Genomic DNA, 24,750 nt, shown 5'->3' on the forward strand with positions numbered 1-24,750 from the left:
TCTTTGGTTACATCACCAGTTAATGTTTACCTTTATTATGTGACTGTTGTTCCGTGCACAGCTCTGTCATGTACATTCCCTTTCTTGTACAGTTTTTGTTTTCCTCGAGCAAACATCTGTCTTGTTTTTTCAGCTGCCAAGTTTTTCACCTTTTACCTCACCCCGATCTCCCAGATCTGTCAATTACCTGTCAATGTTTTCCAAATGTTTGGCTCCGTGAGATAACCGGTCACTCCTCCTTCTTTGCTGGAGCTTCTGCTCCAAGGTGGATGAGGTGCCACACAGCTGTCATCCTGGGCCTTGATTTCATTTTAACTTACACTTATTAGGATGCGGGGCCAGCGACATACTTCTGGTGCAATTTATCTTATGCCCTGTACTGCCCTCCCCCGCCCCAGTCCTGGACCCCAGGATCTCTGGATGGCTCTTTGAGAATCTAATGAGAGCTCTGAACACCCTCCCCTGGAAAATAAATGCACACATGTAAAATTTGGCACAGAATTTTGTGAATGTCTAAAGACATTTATGTGACTTATATGTAATGTAGTCCTAGCAAACTGTACAATTCCAAATAAGCCTTTAGTGCCTTAACTCTGACATTACAGTAAAACTCTAACCATAGTATCCAAATATTTCTTATTTTTCCCAATAAGGAGTTCTTTCCTCTTGAGCGTTTTATTATTTCCTACTATTTGATGGAATTAGTTTTCCAAATTGTAATGACTTGCAGATTTGTGGCCAGTTGGAATCACTTCTATTCCAGGGTATTACATTTTGCAGCCTTTGATGTTAATTTATTTGTCCCTCCAACTGTTCTGTATGTTGGTGTAGCTGGGAATGAAGTTTCCCTTGAATATTTGTTGAATTGAATTGAAATGAATGCTGAGCTGCTCTCCCACCAGCACATGTCACCTAGCATAAGAGCTCCTAAGAGATACTATATATAGATGGATGCTAATCTTCCTAATGAACAGATGCCCTTCTGGGGTCATTGACAAGAGGGATTTTCCATCTGTGTGGAAGAGAGTTCCACCATCAGTCACTCTGTGGTTGAGATCCTATTAAGACAAACTCCAAGGGTCTGTATTTCGATTAGAGTTTCGGTTGTACTGAATATTGCTTGAAGTAAAGTGGTGTGTGGCTGAGATATATAATGCATTTGTGTTTATCTACTCATTGAGTAGCTGCTGTTTACCAGACAGCGAAGGAGAACATGACCTGTAATTTTAATCCTCAGAGATTATTTTATGGTCATTCATTTTTTATTTTATTTATTTATTTTTTTTTGGCTGTGTTGGGTCTTCGTTGCTGTGCATGGGCTTTCTCTAGTTGTGGCGAGTAGGGCCTACTCTTCGTTGCGGTGCACGGGCTTCTCATTGCGGTGGCTTCTCCTGTTGCGGAGCACGGGCTCTAGGTGCTTGGGCTCAGTAATTGTGGCTCGTGGGCTCAAGAGCGCAGACTCAGTAGCTGTGGCGCACGGGCTTAGTTGCTCCGTGGCATGTGGCATCTTCCAGGACCAGGGATCGAAACCGTGTCCTCTGCATTGGCAGGTGATTTCTTAACCACTGTGCCACCAGGGAAGTCCTGGTCATTCATTGTGAATGATTAAAGTTCTTAAAATAAAAAACTGGGCTTAACTAAATGCCAGCTTCTAAAAATGTCAAAATCATTGTGTTTTAGTCAGTTTTTGTATGGCATCTTAATTGGCATCTTCTATCTTAATTGACCGTAGAGTTATTTTCTCCGATTTCCAAGTCCTTCATTGATATTAGAAGAAAAGGACAATAGCAAGTGTTTTTAGTCAGTGTTAACAGACTGTAATAGAAACAGTATGGCAATCCTGACTTCACCAGCCCTTCCTTGAAATCATCATTAAAAATTGACATCATCTAGATAGTAAAAAAAAGATGACACTGGCACTTCAGAATTTAAAACCAATTGCGTTTGGAGAACTTTTCATTGAAAGTAGTTCAGAGGACTTCCCTGGTGGTGTAGTGGTTAAGAATCCGCCTGCCAGTGCAGGGGACACAGGTTTGAGCCCTGGTCCGGGAAGATCCCATATGCCGCAGAGCAGCTAAGCCCGTGCGCCAGAACTACTGAGCCTGCACTCTAGAGCCCGCGAGCCACAACTGCTGAGCCCGTATGCCACAACTACTGAAAGCTACGCACCTAGAGCCTGTGCTCTGCAACAAGAGAAGCCACCGCAATGAGAAGCCCGCGTGCAACAACGAAGACCCAACACAGCCAAAGATAAATAAATAAATTAATTAAATTTAAAAATAATAAAAGTAGTTCAAGGAGCAGGAAGTGCTCTGTGAAGAGTGTTTTTATGGTCAGCATTTAGTATGTGGTAATGGGGAGGTGGAGACAAGCCTGAGGGTGTCAGAATCTTAGTGAAAGGAGAATGTCTTCACCAGGCATCCTTTCTTTTTTTTTTTTTTTTTTTTGCGCTATGCGGACCTCTCACTGTTGTGGCCTCTCCCGTTGCGGAGCACAGAGGCCGGACGCGCAGGCTCAGCGGCCATGGCTCACGGGCCCAGCCGCTCCGCGGCACGTGGGATCTTCCCGGACCGGGGCACGAATCCGTGTCCCCTGAATCGGCAGGCGGACCCTCAACCACCGCGCCACCAGGGAAGCCCCTACCAGGCATCTTGACTTTGGTTAAAGGGTCCAAGGCAATAGAATATTTGAGAGAAAAAGCCATTAGGATGTTAATGATTCGAAATGAAACTTTAAAACAAGTTTGAAAATAAATAGCCAAGCCTACCGTGAAAATAAGTTTTTAACAAGCAAAAGGCAAATGTGCAGGACTTTTTTCTTCTTTTTAAAGAAAATTTTGTGTTTAATCATCTGTGAACATTTTGGAGAATTTGAGTGTTGCATTTTGCTCAGGGAAAAAAATAAATTGGATGTGATGGCTGATTTCACTCCCTTTTAAGTAGCTCCACTGTGCTTTAGGGTCACTTCTCCAAGGATAAGGACAGATAGGAATCAGCTAATTGTTCAGTGAGGTTGGGGAGCATAATGCTGGCCCTCAGTCATGCAAAATCGAATGTTTCTCTTGCTGATCACAGCTCTTTCTGCTGGTTATAAGTTACCGCATCTAACGTGCGCACACGTGGGTGCTGGAGGCTCAGTCCTTGAATCAGATGTGCAGACGCAGAGGCCAGGGCTGTGGCTTTGGTGTAGAGAATACACTTTGTTCCTCAGCTCGAGCTGGGACTTGTAGGCTTCCTAGTGGAGACACTGCTGCCAAAGACTGGAAAAGCTCCTTAAGGTGGACTCAAGGCCCTCTCCATGTCCTGGCCTTTGCCTGTCTTTCCCGCCTCTTCTGCACCACGTTCTCCCCGAAGCATTCACATCACAACCCCTTGGTTCCCAGAAGGAGCTCTCCCTCCAGCTTCCCTCCTTTTGCCCGTGCTCCTGCCTCCCCACCTGCAGTGCTGTCCTCTTTCCTCTCTGCCTGATTCAACGTGTCCTCCTGAGGACCGTCCCTGCCCTCCGGCCTAAATCAGTTGTCCCTGTCTGTGCTTTCACATCTCATCTACCCCCACAAGTTGGTCATGCTCAGTCTTAACCATTGCGCCCATCTCTGCCCTCTCCAGGGTGTGAGTTCCTCAGCAGACAGCGAGGTGTGTTCCGGTTTGTGTGGGCATGACCCAGCGCCCTCTGCGTCCTCGGTAGGTGCTGACTTGTTGGGTGCAGAGCATATGGTTTCGTTCTGTGGGGAGCACACAGGAATGCTTCCTGGTCTTGGACTGGCGTCCTGTACTGAACGTGCCCTGGATGCTCCTTCCATTGTAGCACCACCAGCAGCCGAACATTGGCCCTGACTCTGCTTGGGTAACGCCTGATACGAAGGACTCGGGACACAGGGGCAGCATCACCGCCACTTTGGGGAGTGATTCTCAGGCCCGTTGGCGTCCTCGTGTCTTAATGAGCCAGTTACCCGCTTCCTGCTGTGCAGGTCCCGCGTTCCCAGGTCAGCCTACTCGGAGCTGGCCTTGTGACAGTCTCCCCTTTGCCAGCCACCCCGCCATCTGGCCTTGTGGGCAGAGTGCTCTGGAGGAGGACGGTGTTTTCTTCCCCGGTCTGTGTGTGCAGTACGGCGTCCAGATCTTGCTGGCTGCGGCCCCCGGGGCAGCGGCACCGACACCCCCTCTTCCTGACGGCCTTCCCAGCGCACCTCCATCTCAGGCAGTTTCCAGGGCAGGTGGCACCTCCTTCTCCCCATGAACAGCACCTCTGCAGCCGTGTCTCAGCAGGTGGTTCACTAGCTTGGCCTGAAACGTTTCTACCATCCAGTGGGTTGAGCCAACAGTGTCTGATTCCCAGCCTTAGGGAGGCGAACCCTTTCCATGTTTGTTCCTTTCTTGAGTACCCTCGCTCAGCACTAATATCCGTTAGAGTTCTCTTTTTTCCCCCTTAGTTATTTCTCCATACCTCCAATCCCCTGTTAATAATTCTTTTTTAAACTTTCTCTGTTCAAACCACTGGGTGGTTTCTGTCTCCTGATTGGACCCTAACCATGCAGATGCCCCCTGCCTAGAATGCCAGGCTCCACCCCTGCCCCAGCACCAACCCGTACAGTCTCCAAGGGCCAGCCTAAATGATACCTCACTCGTTTATGTGACTGACATCTTCTGAGTTCCAGCTAGTAAATAGGCCCTGGGCCCAATCCTGGGGTTAAGTAAGACAGGGCTTCAGCCCGACAGGAGCTGTAAGACTGGAAGAAGAGAAAACTAAGTAGTGAACTGTGTTGAGTTAGAGAGGGTGTGTGTGTGTGTGTGTGTATGGGGGGAGTAGTGTAGGACAAAAACTTAGAACAGAAACTTGAGAATTTTAGTGTCCTCCCTAAAGGGATAAGTAAGTGAAAATTCATGAAATTGATAACCATTTACCACTTTATGTCCGTAATAGAAAAAGTAACAAAATGTAGTTTTGTTTTCCATTTCATTTGTGAATATTCTTTCTCCTTCCACAAAGCCCTTGAGCTGGGTGTTTTTTTGGTTTTGTTTTGTTTTTTAATTTATTTATTTAATTTATTTTATTTTTGGCTGCGTTGGGGCTTCATTGCTGTGCGCGGGCTTTCTCTAGTTGCGGTGATCGGGGGCTACTCTTCGTTGCGGTGCGCAGGCTTCTCATTGCAGTGGCTTCTCTTGTTGCGGAGCACAGGCTCTAGGCACGCAGGCTCAGTAGTTGTGGCTCGCGGGGTCTAGAGCGCAGGCTCAGTAGTTGTGGCTCGCGGGCTTAGCTGCTCCGCTGCACGCGGGATCTTCCCGGACCAGGGCTCAAACCCTTGTCCCTTGCACTGGCAGGTGGATTCTTAACCACTGTGCCACCAGGGAAGCCCGAGCTGAGTAGGGTTTTAACTCATCTCATCTCTGATTTCCTAAGGGCAGAAACTGTCACATAGTGGGTGTATAATAAATGTTAGTGGACTGAATAAAGGCTAATCATATCGAGTTGATATTCTCTCTGTTTTGTAACTACTCAAGGAAGCCAAAGTCAGCCAAGTTTTTTTAGGTTGACGGTTCATAAACAATTACATGCAGTTGTTTTTATACTTGAAATGTGAACAGAAACGTTATTAATCAACTTAATGCTGATACTTATTCGTTCCTCTCTAGCCGTTTACAGATAACATCTGCCATGTCACATGTGTATCACACAGTATGTTAGGTATCTTATAGACCTCTAATTCTCAGCTATCCCGGTTGTGCAGGCATAGATATTGAGGTTAGCTAACAACCTACTGTGTTGCTGATCAGATGTGGCTGAGCCCTGCTTTGAGTCCAGGTTGGTACCAAAGCCCTTGTGTTTCCCAGTCCACTGCTCAGGCATCACCATGAGGGGCCCCTTGGTCAATCAGGTGCCTGCCCTATTTGAGTGTACACACATACACATCACCCTGCAGCCTTTTTTCCTCTTCAGAGCCACCACCGCCTCCTTCCTTGTCCTAGAGGCACAGCCCTTTGTACCCGCCAGGCACTGTGACATCCAGGTACGAGTGGACACGGTTTGGAAAACTCAGAAAGGTCCAAAAGTCTCTTCCCTCTGCTTCTTTAAGGATTCAAAAAGTCTCTCATCAAAGTCTAGCCACTTGCTGGAAAACTGATATTGGTACATGTTATGGGAAAAGTTCAATTAATATTAAAGCTCAGGGGGCTTCCCTGGTGGCGCAGTGGTTGAGAGTCCGCCTGCCGATGCAGGGGACATGGGTTCGTGCCCCGGTCCGGGAAGAGCCCACATGCCGCGGAGCGGCTGGGCCCGTGAGCCATGGCCGCTGAGCCCGCGCGTCCGGAGCCTGTGCTCCGCGACGGGAGAGGCCACGACAGTGAGAGGCCCGCGTACCGCAAAAAAAAAAAAAAAAAAAATTAAAGCTCAGGGGAGTGTGTGTGCACCTTTAAACACTAACCCGAGTCTTTTCTTCTTCCCAGGTGCTCTTACCCCCGTACGATGATGCCACTGTGAATGGCGCCACCAAGGAGCCGCCACCACCTTACGTGTCTGCCTAAGCCTGGAAGTGGGGCGTAGCCGAGAGTGACAGCTTGACTTCCATACATCAGAGCAATAGTTCTTCAATTTTACTTCTGGGACGAGCTCTCTGAGCTTATTTGTTGCTGAAATGCTACAATTTAAAATTTTAGATGTTGAGTTGAGACTCTCTGTAGTTTGAAACATATGCTTAGCTAGAGCACTGTGATAGAGGAACTGTAGAATTCTTCCTGTGCGAGTGTGGTGGGCTCCCCTAGTCCTTCCTCGGCATTGAAACTAGCCAGCAATCCGGATGAACCTTCTGTCTGTCGTACGTGCTGAGCCCCAGAGTTGAAAAATTTGTGACTCTGTTCTCTCCGTTCCCTCCTTTCTCTTTTGAAAGCGTAAAATAAAATCAGAATTATACAATGCTTCTCTTAGGCCATTCCAGTGTATAGAACAAACCCTTAGGAGAAGACGAATCGTGTAAGGAGTCCACATAGACACATAAATAAAACAAGAATTTCCTTAGATCCTTTATGATTTAAATTCAGTGACAGTTTGAGTTCGCTGGTCAAGGATTTTGTCCACGGGCTAAATTGAGACCCTTTGTCAATTCCCGGCTGCGAGGACAGTCAGTCACCACCCTGGTGGCTGCTCTTGTGCACCCACGTGTGGGGTCATGGCGTGGCGTGTTAGAGGGGAACTGGTTGGTACTGTGTGGTATCAGGTTCTCCCTTTCTCGCAGTTTCCTTCCCATCCCCGCTCAGAGCCCCCTTTCACTAAGTGTTCTGCCCTAGCCTGACTCAGGGAGGACCTTTGTCAAGTGGAATTGCTGATATGTATTTACCCAACGATCTGAAAAAAGGTTTTCTTCTCTCCCTGCAAGGCACATCCTACTACTTTGAACTTCTGAATACGCCTTGTCATCTTTTAAAATAAGTATAAAACGGTCTTCGGAAAGACGGGAGGTGGCAGGGGTGCTTCCTTGTGAAATGCCCTTATCTTGACTACCTGAATGTCAAGCGACTTTTATATATTCACATGTTCAAAAGTCACAGCTCTCCTGTTTGTTCATTATTGAATGTGCTGTAAATGAAGCCGTTTGCAATTAAAGTGAGATTTGCCCACATCCAAGAAAACCACCTTTTGACTCTGGTGATTGTGCCTGGGAACCCTTCTTGCCCAAGTGGGGCTGCGTTAGACACACATGGTTTGGCCTGAGGAGGAGGTTTTATGGCTTGTCTCACACGTATGTGTTTTTTTAAATATTTCATCGCTGGTATAATCAGAGCATCTTAGGCCAAGAGAAATGGAGAGGAGCAGACACGAGCTTCCAGCATTCCTGACCCCGCCTCTCCCAAAGCTCTGCCAGCTCAGCTGCTTCGAATAGGATTGCTTTCTGCCCACAGTGCAGTTTTAATAAGCTGTTCAGATTTTACTGTGTTCCAAGGGAGATTAAAATAAGAGTGGTTTTGGCTTGTTCCTGAACAGGTATTTCAGATAATTTGAAAATGTAGAATAAAATAAGAGGCAAGGGGGATGACTTTTATCCCTGAGAATCAGCCTCAGTCATTTCTTTTGGTGTATCTCATTAGTATTCTTTGTAAACTCAACCTCGGAAATTCTGTTCCTTGGAGTTTTATACCCAGAAGATGAACACACGAAGGGTTGTTAGATATGGGAAAGGCCTATCAGGTCGTTTCACTGATCCCTGTGGAAGGCACATAGGAAATCACAGTTATTTGCATGTTACTTCCCATGATTTTCCAGTGCTTTGCCTAATAATTTTTTTACAATATGAAAAATGGCACATGGTCAGGTGAAGAGTGCTGGTTTTGAGGCTCTACGTAGGGTCCTCGGAGAGGCTGTTGTTCACGTGACACTCAGTAGCACCGCAGACACCAGGATGTCACGATGCTGCTGGGCTTTCCTGACATACCAACCCAGGCGGAGCTCCAAAGCTGCCCCCGTACTTACCTCTACACAGTAAACAATTGTCTTCCTGTCTCCACTATGGAGAGGTTGTGATGCTTGGATTAAAATGACCCGCCAGAGCACACTCAGCAATTCGCTATGTCCTTGTCTTCGCTAATCCAGATGTGTACCTCCCTTTTAAATGTGTTTTAAACCCCACTTTAATATCCTGCTCCTTCTATTTTGTTGTCTGCAGAGAAACAAAACAGTCATTACCTCAATTTCTCTCGTGCCTGTATACTTTCTGGTCACTTGACTGAGGGTTCCTCGGGGTTTTCATCTTGACCCCCCAAAACCCTATTTTAAGGTCATGGACATTCAGTCCAGCACCACCAGGTGTGCAAGTGGGCCCACTGATAAGCAGCCCCGTGGGAGGGTTTGAAGTCTGTTTGCTGGACAGAGAGAAGAGGAAAACACATCTTTTGGCTTAATGGGGTCTGCCCACCCTAGAAACCAAGCTTCCGTTGCACAAGCCAGTCAGGTTTCCAGAATGGCACAACACATGGAAGTTTTCAGGCCAACAGACTAGTCACTCCCCTTCCTGCACCTTCCTACATAAACACATGTGCCGCATCTCCCCTGAGTCTGCCCTTGTCCCTGCCCCACCCCATCCTATTGTCCCGCAGAATGCCTGACACTTTCCCCCTCCCTTTCTCCCCCCCTTTTTTTTTTAAACTCTCTTCTGGCCCCAAACAAACATTTGTTTAGTTTGACTGCTTAACTGAACCACACCTCATTGCATTTTGTCTTTCCACCCTCAGTTCGTTAAGCGACAGTACTTGTCAGTAATGTTCTCGATAGACCACCTTTAGAGACCAACCATTAAAGTTTTCTCCATAGAAGGGATGTATTGTATTTGAAATGGTCACCATTGGAGAAAAAATCCTGCTGTGCAAATGGAGCTTTTGTGATAGAGGAAAACCGAAGAGACTATAAAAACACTATTTCCATTTAAAAAGAAAGATACGTCAGCTTTTGCAGCCAGTCTGGAAACGGACCTAAACGTTACTAAGTAACATTGCTTCTGGTCACGTAGGCAGACGCCTATGTTCTGGAGGGGAGAGGGCAGATGTATAACTCATGCCAAAGGACTGCCTGCTAAATTGAGCCATTTCAATACCAGAAGTGGTGCCTGCTGCTGTGTAAAATGAGTTTTGGCCAGCTCGCATGTATGTCCTAAAAGGGAAGGAAAAAGGAGGCATTGCAAGGATGTCTCCACACCCATGGAGTTCACTTAAAGTGTTTTTGCACGCTAGCCAGGTTTTCTGCCAGATGACTCTGGTGTATGGAAGCCAGCCAGATCTGTGACCTTCTGCCCAGAAGCCCACGCATTCCTACCACTGACTGGTGTGTGGAGGCAGCAGAAGAGAGAAACTGTCACCTGGCCAACCCAGAAGTTACATCAAAGCAAAACTCTCAGCTCTCTACACCCATCAATATGACCCTAGTTGGCAAAACAGCTGCTGCTTCAGAATGAAGGGTTTGGCTCAAAACGGCACGATGGACTAAGGTTTTATTTGTTTTGTCCCATCTAAAACTTTACACATACTCTTTAAAAAGCCATTAGCAGTACAAACAAAAGTTTTTACTTAAGTAAACTTATTAAGATGGGAACCTCTTCATCTCGGCAAATATATATATTCCTTGGTGTGTGTCAGGATGTCCAGGGTATATTGTTGCAATAAAGAGAGTTTGGAGAGGAACCGCGTGTCCCGGGTAGATTGGGCGTAATTAGCCAGCATCAAGGGACTGAGCCAAGTTTCTCAGGAAAGCCTAGGAGGGAATGTGCCATCAGATTTTCTGCTGGTCACAGCTCAGTGCTGTGGCATGTCAGCTCCCCCTATGAAAAGCCATATGCAACAACAGCTCCTGGATTCCTGGGACCCTAAATTTGGGGCATCCAATCTAGACCTTTTGAAGAGCTGATGAGGCTCCCATCTGTGGCATCTCCACCTAAGGAAACCCCAGCTCTGGGGAAACGAAGGAACATTGGGTCTGCTCTCTGTGCGACGCACACAGCACAAAGGACACTGTCTTGGGTGGTGGCCTTTGTGTGATGTCACTTTTCCCTCAGTATTCATTTTAGCTAAACAAATGTATCTTTATTTCACTATTGTAGTTTTGCGAGATCTTCCTTCAGTTCTTTCAAGGTTAGGTCTTTTTTTTTTTTTGCGGTAGGCGGGCCTCTCACTGTTGTGGCCTCTCCCATTGCGGAGCACAGGCTCCGGACGTGCAGGCTCAGCGGCCATGGCTCACGGGCCCAGCCGCTCCGCGGCATGTGGGATCTTCCCGGACCGGGGCACGAACCCGCATCCCCTGCATCGGCAGGCGGACTCTCAACCACTGCGCCACCAGGGAAGCCCCCATATTAACTCTTTATCTTCATTTTACAGATGAAGAAACAGACTTTTAAAGGAAAATAACTGATCCAAGTTTCCAAAGTAAGTGGCAGAGCCAAGATTTAGATGCCAATTGAGTCCATTTAAGCGGGTATTTCATATCTTTGAGACATATAGAATCTCTGAATTCTGTACCTAACCTCTCAGTTCTTACTAACAAGGTTGATTTCTACTAACTGGAGTGAACATATCCCTTGAAGGAAAGCCAGTCATGTAAAGCTGTGTGAACTTTGTAAACTTAGGGTGGATTTTTTTACTTGAGGTTTGTATCACAAGTAAAGCTGTCAATTTTCTGTTTAATTAGGCTGAATCGTGATCTGTGAATATCAGCTTTTAATTCTTATCATTAAGAATTTATTCAGCTGTGGTGACCTAAATGGGAAGGAAATCCAAAAAAGAGGGAATATATGTATACGTATTGCTGGTTCACTTTGCTGTACAGTAGAAACTAACACAATATACTGCAATAAAAATTTTTTTAAAAAAATTTATTCAGGTAGGAAGAAAGATCAACTGAGGTGGACCTTTTAGAGTGGCTAATTGTTTTAAGTGAGCAGTTTTCTTCTGAGGAAATTAGGTACCATTTTAAACTGCACTGATTTATCTTTAAGAAGAATATGTACAGTAAGTTTTCAAGCATCATAAGGGAGTAGAACAGTGATGTAATGTGTCTGCATTATCTTGGAGGAATAGTTGGGGCCGTGAGACCCAACTCCCTTCATTGTCCCCGCCCCAGAAAGCCTATCTCATGGTGTCTGTTTTCTCGCCTCTCAAGTAGAGGCAGACTAGAGCAGCCCTCTCCCATGCGGCTGTAGGCTTTCTTCCACCCTGTGAGGTTAATGCACTAAATCATCTGTGTCCCTGAGAGCCAACTTCCTTAAACATCTTAGTAGTGAATCCAGGTCTGACTCGGGCGTCAGGAAACATTATAAATTTGTGGGTTTTAAAAAAATTACATAAGGGAATTCCCTGGCAGTCCAGTGGTTAGTACTCAGCGCTTTCACTGCAGTGGCCCAGGTTCAATCCCTGGTCAGGGAACTAAGATCCTGCAAGCTGCGTGGTGAAGCCAAAAAAAAATAATAAATTTAAAAGATAAAAATAAAAAAGGACATAAGTAATGTATTGCAAGAAGAAATAGAAAATAAAGCCAGTAACTCATCCTTTGGGTCTCATCTTGAAAGTCACTTCCTTCTGGAAGCCTTCTATGACCCCCTAGTTTGGAAGAGATTCATTTTATGTTGTCCCATAGCAGAGCATACCATAGCATCCCCATCAAGGTTCATTTTACACTCTGGTTCCTGTGGCTTCTCTTCTGTAATCTCCCAATAGATAAGAAACTCAGAGAGAAGCTGTGTCTGTTCCTTCCCCAGCACCTGGCACTTGTTTGGCAAATAGAACAAACTCAAAAATAGTTACTAGAATAGGAATAAAATAAGCATGAGAGGAATTAAAACCACCTGTAACCCCACCCATGGTGATTGTGACTAATTCTCAACAACTCAGTGGGGCTCAAGCTCCACAGAGACCACTTCTCCTGGAAGAGACCACTGGAGAAAAAAAAATCTCATAGACTGTGCAAGGGAACAAAGGGAGGTCTCTCCTCCATAGACCCTACGAGCGTGTCTACTGTGGGGCGGGGGCGCCTTGACTTCTAGCAGTTGTAAAGGTGATGGGCAAAACTCAGCAACACGGTAATAGAAGGATTGACCTCTGAAGGAAAACTAAAGGACATCTAAGATGAGGGGCCAGCTGATGCTCTGCCACAATTTGCAATCAAAAGGAAATGACATTCTTAGCTCTATTCTTGTGATCAAGTTCCTTTTATGTGAGCCTGATTCAGTAGGGCTCTGAATGAAAAATTAAATCGCTAGATGTGCCTCTCCCTTGAACTTTCTCTTTTCCCTTTCCTAGTAGATCAATGTATTGTTAAAACAATCAGTGACCAGGACTTCACTGGTGGCGCCGTGGTTAAGAATCCGCCTGCAAAGGCAGGGGACGTGGGTTCGATCCCTGGTCCGGGAAGATCCCACATGCCACGGAGCAACTAAGCCCATGAGCCAGTACAGCTGATGTGTTCTTCAACTTCCCGGGCACTTCAGATTTAAATAGAACCCCTGAAAGGCTGTATGTGATAAAGCATGTTTGTCTTGCAGCCTTTACAAGCGTATCTCAAGATTGCAACAGTAAAGCCTTGTGCATTTCTCTGTGGTGGGGACCACAGACACTAGTCCAAAAGTCCCCACCAGCAGGTAAGTCCTGCAGTGGAAAGTAAGTATCAGAGGAGGAGTGTGAACTCCAGAAAAGGTGTGTGAAAGCACAGGAAGGGAAGCTGAGGGATGGAGCAAGAAGCCCCCCTGCCCACGTGTGAGAGACCTGGTTCCAGGAAGGAGAGCCTTTCAAGCAAGGTGTGCAAACATGGAAGAGAAGCAATCTGATTCAAAAAGAGACTAAACGTGTTTGCATGAGGACTCAGAACTAAACCCTGCCCTCATAAACCAAAATGTATTAAGATGTAATCCACATGCCATAGAATTGTATGATTTGATGGTTCTTAGTATTATTCACTGTCATGCAGCCATCACCACTATCAGTTTTAGAACATTTCCATTAACCCCCAAAGAAACTCCACACCCATAAATAGTCACTCCCCCTTCTCCCCCCAAACTTCTCAGCTCCATGGATAGTCTGGAGCTAACGGTGAAGCAGGGCGGGTCTGCACCCCCTCATTAGGCCTGGCCAGGGATGCTGAGCTGTCCTAAAACGCTCTAGCTAAAAGAAACTCTCAGCTCTTTCACACTTTGGTTATTGCATCTTCTTTTCTACATGTTTTTCTTCAGAGCTAGTGTACATATAGCCAGTAATGTTCTGGCACTTTCTGTACTTGGGAATTGCTTTGTCAATTCTTGTTTTAAATGAGTCAAGACATTTCCATTGCTGCTTTTCAGAGAGTGCTCTACCAACAAAACATTGTTCACTTTATTGCATTACATCTTATTTTTCTCCATCTTATGATTTATTGTGGCTCTCAGCAGTTCACTGCCTTATTCCTTATTCTTTCCACTGGGCCATCTGTAGCATTTCGCCTTCTGTTGGATCCCGGTAATAACCATGTTCCAGTTATTTTCTTCAGCAAGAGAGAACGTGGAAAAGCCACGTTCTTTCTTCTGATATTTTTGTTATTCTTCTGATATTTTTGTTATTCTTGAGTTTATGGAGCTTTGCCAGCATGCTGGAAGATTTTATAGGACAGATACACATACTCATTGCCCAAGTATCTTGCAGTCTGATTTAACACCAGGCAACCGAGGCAGACAGAGACTCAGTAATGGCGTGGCGAGAAGGTAGTTAGCTGAGTGTCACAGGAATGAGGCTACTGGCTTCTAATAGCAGGTGGCTCTTTGCCAATTCCTGGGCAGCAACGCAGCAATCTGCGTTGCTGAGTGATGCTTCCACACATAGCAGGTCCATCCTCCACTTCCAAAGTGGAAACTAGTCTCCAGGGAGACAGGCAATGTTTCAGCCTTGTCAATATCCAAGGAAACGAGTCAGATTCCATTCAATCTTGCCCAGGTTTTAAGGCTCCCCACGCCATCCTATTATCTCATACTTGATAAGTAGCCTCATCAGCCTGATTCCACAAAAACCACTCTAAACTCCAGGTTTAAGGCCACAGCAGCTCAGTCTCTTCCACAGCACGGCATAAGGAAGTTGTGTAAATAAGTTAAGGTCTGGTCCCTGCCCTCGGGAGCTCATGATTCAAGATAACGTAAAAACATTTGAATCCTCTTTCCAAGGTGGGGTTATATGTTTATTTAGAAATCATTTCACTTGGGATGATGGTGCCATCAGCTAGCCTGTCCTCAGGGGGGCCTCTGACATGGAACTAGCTGTCCACATTGATGGGACATCTGGAAGGAAGCACTGCCCCATGTCAGAGGGTTCCTTACCCAAGGCTGGAGGCTCCCCTCTCTACCTTATCTCCTGTTCTGACCAACTGGCAGGTGCCCCAAAGAAATGAGAGCTCGTCTCCCAGGTGAGACGTCCTGCCCTTCTGCTTGAGTGGGACAGGGACGGGCTCCAACAGTTTACATGTGACTCGAACATCATCAGTCACCTAGAGAAACACAGTGCGAGTGAGGTGACATTGCAATTTTAGATTCTTCCTCATTTGTGTTCTGTGGAGCTGCCCGTTGTGGCCCTATGTTGTCAATAAAATTGGTGTTTCTAGGGCTTCCCTGGTGGTGCAGTGGTTGAGAGTCCGCCTGCCAATGCAGGGTACACAGGTTCATGCCCCGTTCTGGGAAGAGCCCACATTGCCGCGGGGCAGCTGGGCCCGTGAGCCATGGCCGCTGAGCCTGCGCGTCCGGAGCCAGAGGCCACAACAGAGGCCCGCGTACCGCAAAAAAAAAAAAAAAAAAAAAAAAAGTTGATGTTTCTATTTTCAAGAAAAAAAATTCAGTACAAAAGTTATTTTAGGCTATGAGTTCTGTGAGCCAACCTGTCTGCTCTTTGTTTTCCTTATATTCTGGTCCTCTTTGATAGAGTCTCATTTTAATCTGCCCTCTAGGAAGGATTCTAATGTGCAACACAAAGCAAAACAAAAAGTTCTAATGTTTACAAGGAACAAATGAATGCTTAGGGCCAAAGTCTATATTTGAGGCTATTCATGATTGTGAGGCCTGGGTCAAATGACTGCTCTCCCCACTCCCACCCCCAGCTTCATCCTGTTCCACAGTAGACCCCCTGCAGAGACAGAGAAGTGAGCTGAACCCAGTATAGCTACCAAGGTGTAAGTAATTTAAACAGTTATGGATTCTAACTCATGAGTTCTGAGATACTACACATCCTTGTTCTTGTCTGCTTGTATGAGTGCCCACCTGAGAACAAGAAATCATACTTTTTCTGAATAAGGTTCTCTACATTAAGCCAGTAGCAGGGCCTCTGGCAGAAAAGGCACATTTGGGCTTTCCCCAGCAGCCTTTATTATTATCAACTTGCATTCACCCCAAAGGTAACCGGGAAACTAAGCCATTGCTTTTTCTTACTTGATATTTCAGGATACTGAACTCCCACTTGCTTTTTTTTTTTTCCAGCAGACCTGAAGACCATTCCACAAGGTGAACAACTGACTGACCTATTTGACTTGGCCACAGGCATGCTTTGTACAGAAATTTCCTCTTCTGAAGAATTCGGATAGAACTCCCTGGGGAGAAACATCCATCTTAGTTGGCATACACCAGAATCACTGAAATCTGTTACTACTAAATTACAATTCACTAAAATTTGTAAGGATTTCGGAATTACTATTGTTTTCCTGGTTAAATTACTGGATCATACTGGTGTCTTGAAATAAGGCAACACATTTAAACTGTAAGTTTCCATAAACTGTAACTTAACTTCCCCAGCTCCTAGGAGATTTTCACTGGCCCAGACTCAGGAAGAATTTTCATTTGTGAGATCCAAGACTTTAGAGACCAAACATTTCCTGAAGACTTTCCTCTGCTTTCTGACTTCCACCTACCTCCTCCCAAAGACATACAAAGAAACTATTTCTGATCAGTGCAGGCAGCCAAGAGTGCCCAGTGGGCCTAAGGTGCAGGGTAAGGGAACATGAATCCAAGATTCTTTCTTGGCATTAGGATACCACTGAGTTGCCTGATGGCTTGTTTTTTTCCACCTGAAGACCATTCCACAAGGTGAACAACTGACTGACCTATTTGACTTGGCCACAGGCATGCTTTGTACAGAAATTTCCTCTTCTGAAGAATTCGGATAGAACTCCCTGGGGAGAAACATCCATCTTAGTTGGCATACACCAGAATCACTGAAATCTGTTACTACTAAATTACAATTCACTAAAATTTGTAAGGATTTCGGAATTACTATTGTTTTCCTGGTTAAATTACTGGATCATACTGGTGTCTTGAAATAAGGCAACACATTTAAACTGTAAGTTTCCATAAACTGTAACTTAACTTCCCCAGCTCCTAGGAGATTTTCACTGGCCCAGACTCAGGAAGAATTTTCATTTGTGAGATCCAAGACTTTAGAGACCAAACATTTCCTGAAGACTTTCCTCTGCTTTCTGACTTCCACCTACCTCCTCCCAAAGACATACAAAGAAACTATTTCTGATCAGTGCAGGCAGCCAAGAGTGCCCAGTGGGCCTAAGGTGCAGGGTAAGGGAACATGAATCCAAGATTCTTTCTTGGCATTAGGATACCACTGAGTTGCCTGATGGCTTGAGTATGTTGACCCCTTGCCTTATGGCTAGGATTTTAATTACCCACCTGGAGCTTTCCTGAAAAATTGATTTTGTACAAGGTTTTTACTCATATTCCAGAAACCAACTCTATCATCAAATAGGAGTGACGACGGTTCGGAGTAAAGGCTGCCAAGAGGACTTAAATGATCAGATTCTGGCACCAGACATTTTGAAACTTGTTAGTTCTGCTGCCTCTACCCCATAGCTTGTTAAAACCTGAACTGAGTGGTTGGGTTAATGGTTTGGGGTTAGAATTCTGGAGCAATTATTAGGAGGTGTCCTAGCCTGTTGTAACGACCCCATTCACCCCCAGCTGCCCAGGAGCAGGGAGAGCTGGTAGAGGGGCATTCCCCAGCCCTTTCCCTGCCACTGACCAATCCTGGCTTTCGCATCCCTCCAAAGTTCCCTTGGGGACCTCTCAGGGCACGTTCCCCCGCTTTACAAAATTGCAAACATCTTTGCCCATAATTTCAAAAGTCTTGCCGGGACTAGACTTTCTCTGCTGCTTCAGGGTAGGAACCTTGTTTCCTTTCCGTCCTGGCATCCTTAGTCCCGTCCCCACCCAGGGGCCTGGTTTCTGGCCAGTGGACGCTCTGTTAATATGAACTGGCCCCGGTGTTCTGGGTACTGCCAAGACAGCTCCTGGCACTTGTCACCAATTAGCCCAATTCTCAACACTTTCTTCTTCATCACCGTCATCGATGGTCTCCTCCTGTAGATCATGACCCCCAGTTCAGGAAACAGGACCCCCGTCATGCCTTTCTCCCTCCAGGAGATGCTCTCCGCCGCTCCCCACCCCACTCCCCTCCGCCAAGCGCCCAAAGCTCCTTGTTCTTCTCAGCCTGCGTGCGGCTCCAGACCCCTGGAGTCCGATCCCCGCCTGGGCTTGGGGACGGACCGCGCAGAGCGAGGTGGCAGCGGGCAGGGCGTGCGGCCAGGGTGCCCAGCTCCCGGGGCTGCCTGCAGGGTGGGGCGGTCCTCGCGGCCTATCCCTCTCCGCTTCTGCCCCATCCCCAAACAGTACACCCCTCCCCCCGCCGGCCCGCTCCCCACCCTCCGCGGCGCCGCCTCCCCCGCCGCCTGCCGGCGCTGGCCCAGAGCCGCCCAGGCAGCCAGCGAGCGAGCGGAGCGCTCTGGGATGGGACTCGGAGCAAGCGGCGAAAGAGGAGACAGCGGCAGCACCTCGGGCTTCTTCCTCGGCTCCCACGAGCGATTCCCGGGGAGAGCCGTGGCTCTCGGAGGGGCGAGGAGGCCAGCGACGAAGACCCGGGAGGCTGCGCCCCTGTCTCGCTTCCCAGGCGCCGGCGGTGGCTGCAGGTGAGCGGGGTGCGCTCTCCCCGGGGCCCTGCCTGGCCCCGCAGCCCCGAGGCGCAGACCGACAGACGGACAGACAGGCAGAGCTTGGGCACCCACGCACGCGGGCGCGTCCAAAGGCCCGCGCCCCGGCCCGTGCGGCCCCGCGCGGCCCCTCCCGCCGGACGCCCCCTCCCGCCCTGGGCCCCTGGCTCCCGACCCCTCGGGGCAGAGGGCGAGAGGGAGGGCGGCGCTGCGGGACCCCGCGGCCGGGGCCGGTTGGGCCGCCCTGGCCGGGCGAGCTCCGCGAGCTCCCTGAGCCCGGCGCAGCGCGCGGCAGCCACCCTGCAGTGCCCCGTGGGGGCGCTGTGCCCCGCCGCGGGGCCACCCAGACCTGGCCTCCACCGACCCCGGGAAAGGGAGACTTGTTGAGCGGGGATGCGGTGTGATTGCTGTCCAGCTGGCCAGCGGATCGATTCTGGTATTTTAATGCCCGTGTCATCTGCACTTTGTTCTTGGTTGCCTAGGACAGCTAAAGCTCCAGCTTCCCTACATTGCGGGGAAAGGAAAGAAAGGGGAGGGCGTTTTGTGGTAGTTGCTAGAAACCCCGAGGGCAGTTTGGAGAGAGGACAGAAAAATGGGGACCCTCTCTCGTTAAGGTCTCCTGGACTGGACGCACAGGAAGGTAGCTCCTCGGGAACACATACTCCCGCCCGGAACAAACCCAGTTGACCAAGTCCCAAATCGTCATAAATCAGGGAGCTGGGCTGCATCTGCACCAAGTGCATTTAATTGGCTTCCCGCTGCGGGGGTGGGGAAGGCTGGGGGAGGGGCATGGTCAAGACCAGAGGCTCTGGGGTTGGCTTGCTTAGGTTCAGACCCCGGCTGAGAGTGAAGCTTACGGGTTGGCAACTTTGGAGTTACCCAACTGCTCTATGCCTCACTTTCTTCATCTGTCCAATGGGGTTGATAATACCTAAAGGGCTGTGAGGATTAAATTCAAGTCCTTAGAACAGTTCCAGGCGTTTTAAGATTGGTGATTAGTTCCATCACCTGTCTCTCCAGAAAAGCAAGGCGTTCCTACAAGCAGTCACTTCCTCTCCAAATCAGGAAGGTGGGCCCTCTGTGGGTACGTGAGGGTGGCAGATGATCTACATGTATTTAACTGGAGTCTTCCATTCAGGAGTGCATCCTACACGGTTCTCCCTGCCTGTTTCTCCCAGCCTCAGAAAACCATATTGCTGTTCCAGGATGGGTTTATGGTCTGGAAAGTTTCCTCTCAGCTCCTGAAGCTTGGTGCCTTAGAACCCCCTGTTGAGAATGCAGGTAGATATCTGTTGGCTCTTCACCTTCTGTTTTCCTATCTGCCCAAACTTTTAGTCCTGCCAATAGAATTCAGTCAGACCTCTGTGTTGCCAGGCTTCTCTTTTCTACAGATCCAGGGTTCCGGGCTCAGGAGTCCAGGTCCTGGCAAGCTGGAGCCACTGAGGCCTGAGCTCACTGGCTGGAGGTGCCGTACCAGAGTCCACTTCTGAGACACCCTCAGATGGCTGTCATGCTCTAAGCTCTTACCAGCATCACCGTATATCTCTGTTCAGCAAGAGGTAGTTGAAATGAGGCCCAAGATTTAAAGAAAAGGAAATAGAAGATTGCTCCTTGAAAGGTAGATGAGGACTAAGAGGATCACTGAAGGTTCTACAGAGAAATCCCACAGTTTTCCTAGAATCAGTCTCTTACTAAAAGAGGGGAGCAGAGAGCTGGGAAGGATTGAGGGAATCTTTGGGGAATCTGAGTTTGGGTTCTGATGAGAAATCTGCCTGGTACCATCTAGTCGAGAGCTGCACTTCCCTCTGGACTGGATGGACCGGAGGGGATGCACCGGAGGGGATGGACGGGAGGGGCATGTGGCAGTTACAGTCCTGAACTTGAAAGAGATCTTCCTAGAAAATTGTCTGGAATGAGAGTGGAAAGCTCAGGATGGAGCCCTGGGGAATATCAATATGCATGAGGAAGGATAACGGAGGGGCACCCACAGAGGAGATGGAAAAGAAGGGGCTGGAGAGGTAGGAAGTGAATCAGGAAAGAGCGGCTTCCTGGAAGCCAAGAGGAGAGAGCAGGAAGGAGCAGATGCCGGACGCCCCCTCCCGCCCTGGGCCCCTGGCTCCCGACCCCTCGGGGCAGAGGGCGAGAGGGAGGGCGGCGCTGCGGGACCCCGCGGCCGGGGCCGGTTGGGCCGCCCTGGCCGGGCGAGCTCCGCGAGCTCCCTGAGCCCGGCGCAGCGCGCGGCAGCCACCCTGCAGTGCCCCGTGGGGGCGCTGTGCCCCGCCGCGGGGCCACCCAGACCTGGCCTCCACCGACCCCGGGAAAGGGAGACTTGTTGAGCGGGGATGCGGTGTGATTGCTGTCCAGCTGGCCAGCGGATCGATTCTGGTATTTTAATGCCCGTGTCATCTGCACTTTGTTCTTGGTTGCCTAGGACAGCTAAAGCTCCAGCTTCCCTACATTGCGGGGAAAGGAAAGAAAGGGGAGGGCGTTTTGTGGTAGTTGCTAGAAACCCCGAGGGCAGTTTGGAGAGAGGACAGAAAAATGGGGACCCTCTCTCGTTAAGGTCTCCTGGACTGGACGCACAGGAAGGTAGCTCCTCGGGAACACATACTCCCGCCCGGAACAAACCCAGTTGACCAAGTCCCAAATCGTCATAAATCAGGGAGCTGGGCTGCATCTGCACCAAGTGCATTTAATTGGCTTCCCGCTGCGGGGGTGGGGAAGGCTGGGGGAGGGGCATGGTCAAGACCAGAGGCTCTGGGGTTGGCTTGCTTAGGTTCAGACCCCGGCTGAGAGTGAAGCTTACGGGTTGGCAACTTTGGAGTTACCCAACTGCTCTATGCCTCACTTTCTTCATCTGTCCAATGGGGTTGATAATACCTAAAGGGCTGTGAGGATTAAATTCAAGTCCTTAGAACAGTTCCAGGCGTTTTAAGATTGGTGATTAGTTCCATCACCTGTCTCTCCAGAAAAGCAAGGCGTTCCTACAAGCAGTCACTTCCTCTCCAAATCAGGAAGGTGGGCCCTCTGTGGGTACGTGAGGGTGGCAGATGATCTACATGTATTTAACTGGAGTCTTCCATTCAGGAGTGCATCCTACACGGTTCTCCCTGCCTGTTTCTCCCAGCCTCAGAAAACCATATTGCTGTTCCAGGATGGGTTTATGGTCTGGAAAGTTTCCTCTCAGCTCCTGAAGCTTGGTGCCTTAGAACCCCCTGTTGAGAATGCAGGTAGATATCTGTTGGCTCTTCACCTTCTGTTTTCCTATCTGCCCAAACTTTTAGTCCTGCCAATAGAATTCAGTCAGACCTCTGTGTTGCCAGGCTTCTCTTTTCTACAGATCCAGGGTTCCGGGCTCAGGAGTCCAGGTCCTGGCAAGCTGGAGCCACTGAGGCCTGAGCTCACTGGCTGGAGGTGCCGTACCAGAGTCCACTTCTGAGACACCCTCAGATGGCTGTCATGCTCTAAGCTCTTACCAGCATCACCGTATATCTCTGTTCAGCAAGAGGTAGTTGAAATGAGGCCCAAGATTTAAAGAAAAGGAAATAGAAGATTGCTCCTTGAAAGGTAGATGAGGACTAAGAGGATCACTGAAGGTTCTACAGAGAAATCCCACAGTTTTCCTAGAATCAGCTCTGCCTGGGGGCAAGAGGGAGTGCCAGTGTAAACGCTGGCCTGCAGGGTGTTGGGTGTGAGGCTGGGTGGGAGGTGAGAAGGGACGTGCTGGGACTCAGGGGTGAGCAGCTGAGCTTATCAGCCAAGTGAGCCACAGCCTCGAATGCTATCCCTGGGACGGGACTGGCTCCCCTCTGGATTTTAGCATGTGTGTTTAAGAGAGCCCTTTCCTGGGACTCCCTGTCTTTAGGGAGGCTCAGGAGGGCACCCCTGTTTAATGTACATGTGGGAATAAGTCAGGAGGGTCAGAGGAAGAGGGAGGCTGAAGTGCCAAGGAGAGAGTGGAGGCTATCATTGCTGTTGCTAATAAACAGTGCCAGGGAGGCCCTTCCAAGGGACCAGTTGCCACTTGGAGCTCTAGCCGTGAGGTCATCTTTGAACCCTGCCACGTGGCTCGTTAGACAGCCACCACTGTCTTACCTGGTAGGACCCTGAAAGGGACTCAGAGAGAAAGGCAGGGCTGGACTCCATCCCAGAGGCGTCTCCTGTTATCAGTAATTGGTGGTAATGATGCTGACAGTGATGAGAGGTTGTGGGAGTGCGACCCTGATCTTGGCACCTGAGGGACCTGGGTTCCAGTCTCAGCCCTGCCACTCATTGCCTGCGAGGATTTTGGAACGTTACTTAGACTCCCTGCCTCAGTTTTCTCATCTGTAAATGGAAATAGAATTTTTGGGAGAATTAAATTAGTTAACACCTGAAGTGCTTAGTATAATGCCTAGCTCAGAGTAAGTGCTCAATATTTATTAACTATACTTATTATTATCTGAGCCTCAGTTATACCATCCATCAAATGGGGATGATACGATCTATGTCATAGTGTTGTTATAAGGGTTAAATGAGATAATTAATGTGAATTAATCTGCCAGTGCTCGGAGTGAGTTGATTGAAAATTAAGATTTTTACCGAACTGTCTGCATGTAAAGTCAGTGGCTGAGCAGGTGGGCTAGCTAACATTTTTCGAAAGTTCTTTTTAGAGTATTTATTGTCAGGGAAAACTTTACTGTTGGAGACCGTGGCTCCATCCCCATTGGAATACCCCACTGCTATTTTAGGTTATTGTACTAGTTTCTTATTGCTGCTGTAACAAATGACTGCAAACTTAGTGCTTAAAACAACACAAATTTATTGTCCTTCAGTTCTGGAGGTCAGAAGTCTGAAATAGGTCTCACTGGGCTAACATCAAGGTGTCGACAAGGCTATGTTCCTTCTGGTGGCTCTAGGGGGAAAGCTGTTCCCTTGCCTTTTCTGGCTTCTGAAAGGTGCCTATGTTTCTCTGCTCCTGGTCTTTTCCATTTTCGAAGCATAGCAGCTTCCAGTTCTTCTCTCCCTTCCCCCTTCTCCCCCCTTCCTCTCTCTCTCTCTTTTTCTTTTTTTTTTTTTGCGGTACGCAGGCCTCTCACTGTTGTGGCCTCTTCCGTTGCGGAGCACAGGCTCCGGACGCGCAGGCTCAGCGGCCACGGCTCACGGGCCCAGCCGCTCCGTGGCATGTGGGATCTTCCTGGACCGGGGCACGAATCCATGTCCCCTGCATCAGCAGGCAGACTCTCAACCACTGCGCCACCAGGGAAGCCCTCCTCTCTCTTTTATAAAGACCCTTGTGATCACGTGGGGCCCACTTGAATGATCCAGGCTAATTTCTCCTTCTCAGTATCCTTAGCTTAATCACATCTGCAAAATCCCTTTTCCACAAAGGTAACATATTCAGATTCTGGGATGATTAGGTCATAGACATCTTTGGGGGCATTATGCTGCCTAATAAACAGTTATTATTAGAGAAAATGATGTAAAGCAAAGGATTTTTTAAAAAGATTTATTTATTATTTATTTATTTTTGGCTGCGTCGGGTCTTAGTTGCGGCACGTGGGATCTTCGTTGAGGCATGCGGGGTCTTTCCTTGTGGGTGCAGGCTTCTCTCTAGTTGTGGCATGTGGGTTTTCTCTCTCTAGTGGTGGTACGCAGGCTCCAGGGTGCGTGGGCTCTGTAGTTGAGGCAAGTGGGCTCTGTAGTTGTGGCGTGCGAGCTCAGTAGTTGTGGCACGCGGACTTAGTTGCCCCGCGGCATGTGGGATCTTAGTTCCCTGACCAGGGATCGAACCTGCGTCCTCTGCATTGGAAGGCAGATTCTTTACCACTGGACCACCAGGGAAATCCCAATCAAAGGATTTTACCTCACTTCTGTTGAGGGCCTATCCTTGCACCTTCCCAGTTAGGTGAGTTTGTTTTCACTTGTCTTGAAGATGAGAAGCTCAAGACCACAGGGGGTCAGGACTATGGGTCAAATCTTTTGTGAGCCCTGGGTTGCTTCAAACTCAGTTCTGAAGTTGCTACTTTCACAGTTTCTCCCTTTCTTTGACAAACCCTCAACTTTTAACACTAGCCCCTCAGAGTGGTCTCCTTTTCCCCATCAACAGTGTTTGCTGATTTTTTCTAGCTCCTTCTCCATTTCCATTGAAATACAAAGAATGCCCCCATCTCCAAGATCTCCTCTAATAAAATTACCACCTCTCTGAAATTTCCAGACAGTGTCTGTATTAGTTTCCCATTGCTGCCGTAATAAGTTACCACAAACTTAGTGACATAAAACAAGTTTATCAGAAGCAACCTATACATCCATCCA

General features: G+C 48.2%; 2 protein-coding genes across 4 annotated transcripts in view; both read left to right on the forward strand.

Annotated features, from left to right (window-relative positions):
- Nucleotides 1-6,518, forward strand: part of LAPTM4B (lysosomal protein transmembrane 4 beta) — a 68,126-nt gene extending 61,608 nt beyond the window's left edge. Inside the window, exon 7 of the mRNA XM_007457152.1 lies at nt 6,441-6,518. Coding sequence (XP_007457214.1) covers nt 6,441-6,518 — 78 coding nt within the window. The remainder of the gene's footprint in view (nt 1-6,440) is intronic.
- An 11,477-nt stretch (nt 6,519-17,995) lies between these two features.
- The window catches only part of MATN2 (matrilin 2), a 163,772-nt gene continuing 157,017 nt past the window's right edge, over nt 17,996-24,750 (forward strand). The window contains exon 1 of one of the 3 annotated variants that reach the window (XM_007457154.1): nt 17,996-18,435. The gene's annotated coding sequence lies outside the window, so the exon portion shown is untranslated. The remainder of the gene's footprint in view (nt 18,436-24,750) is intronic. The other 2 variants (XM_007457153.1, XM_007457155.1) reach the window with 2 other exon arrangements.

Source organism: Lipotes vexillifer, unplaced genomic scaffold (assembly GCF_000442215.2).
Source record: "Lipotes vexillifer unplaced genomic scaffold, Lipotes_vexillifer_v1.1 scaffold376, whole genome shotgun sequence".
Lineage (NCBI taxonomy): Eukaryota > Metazoa > Chordata > Mammalia > Artiodactyla > Lipotidae > Lipotes > Lipotes vexillifer.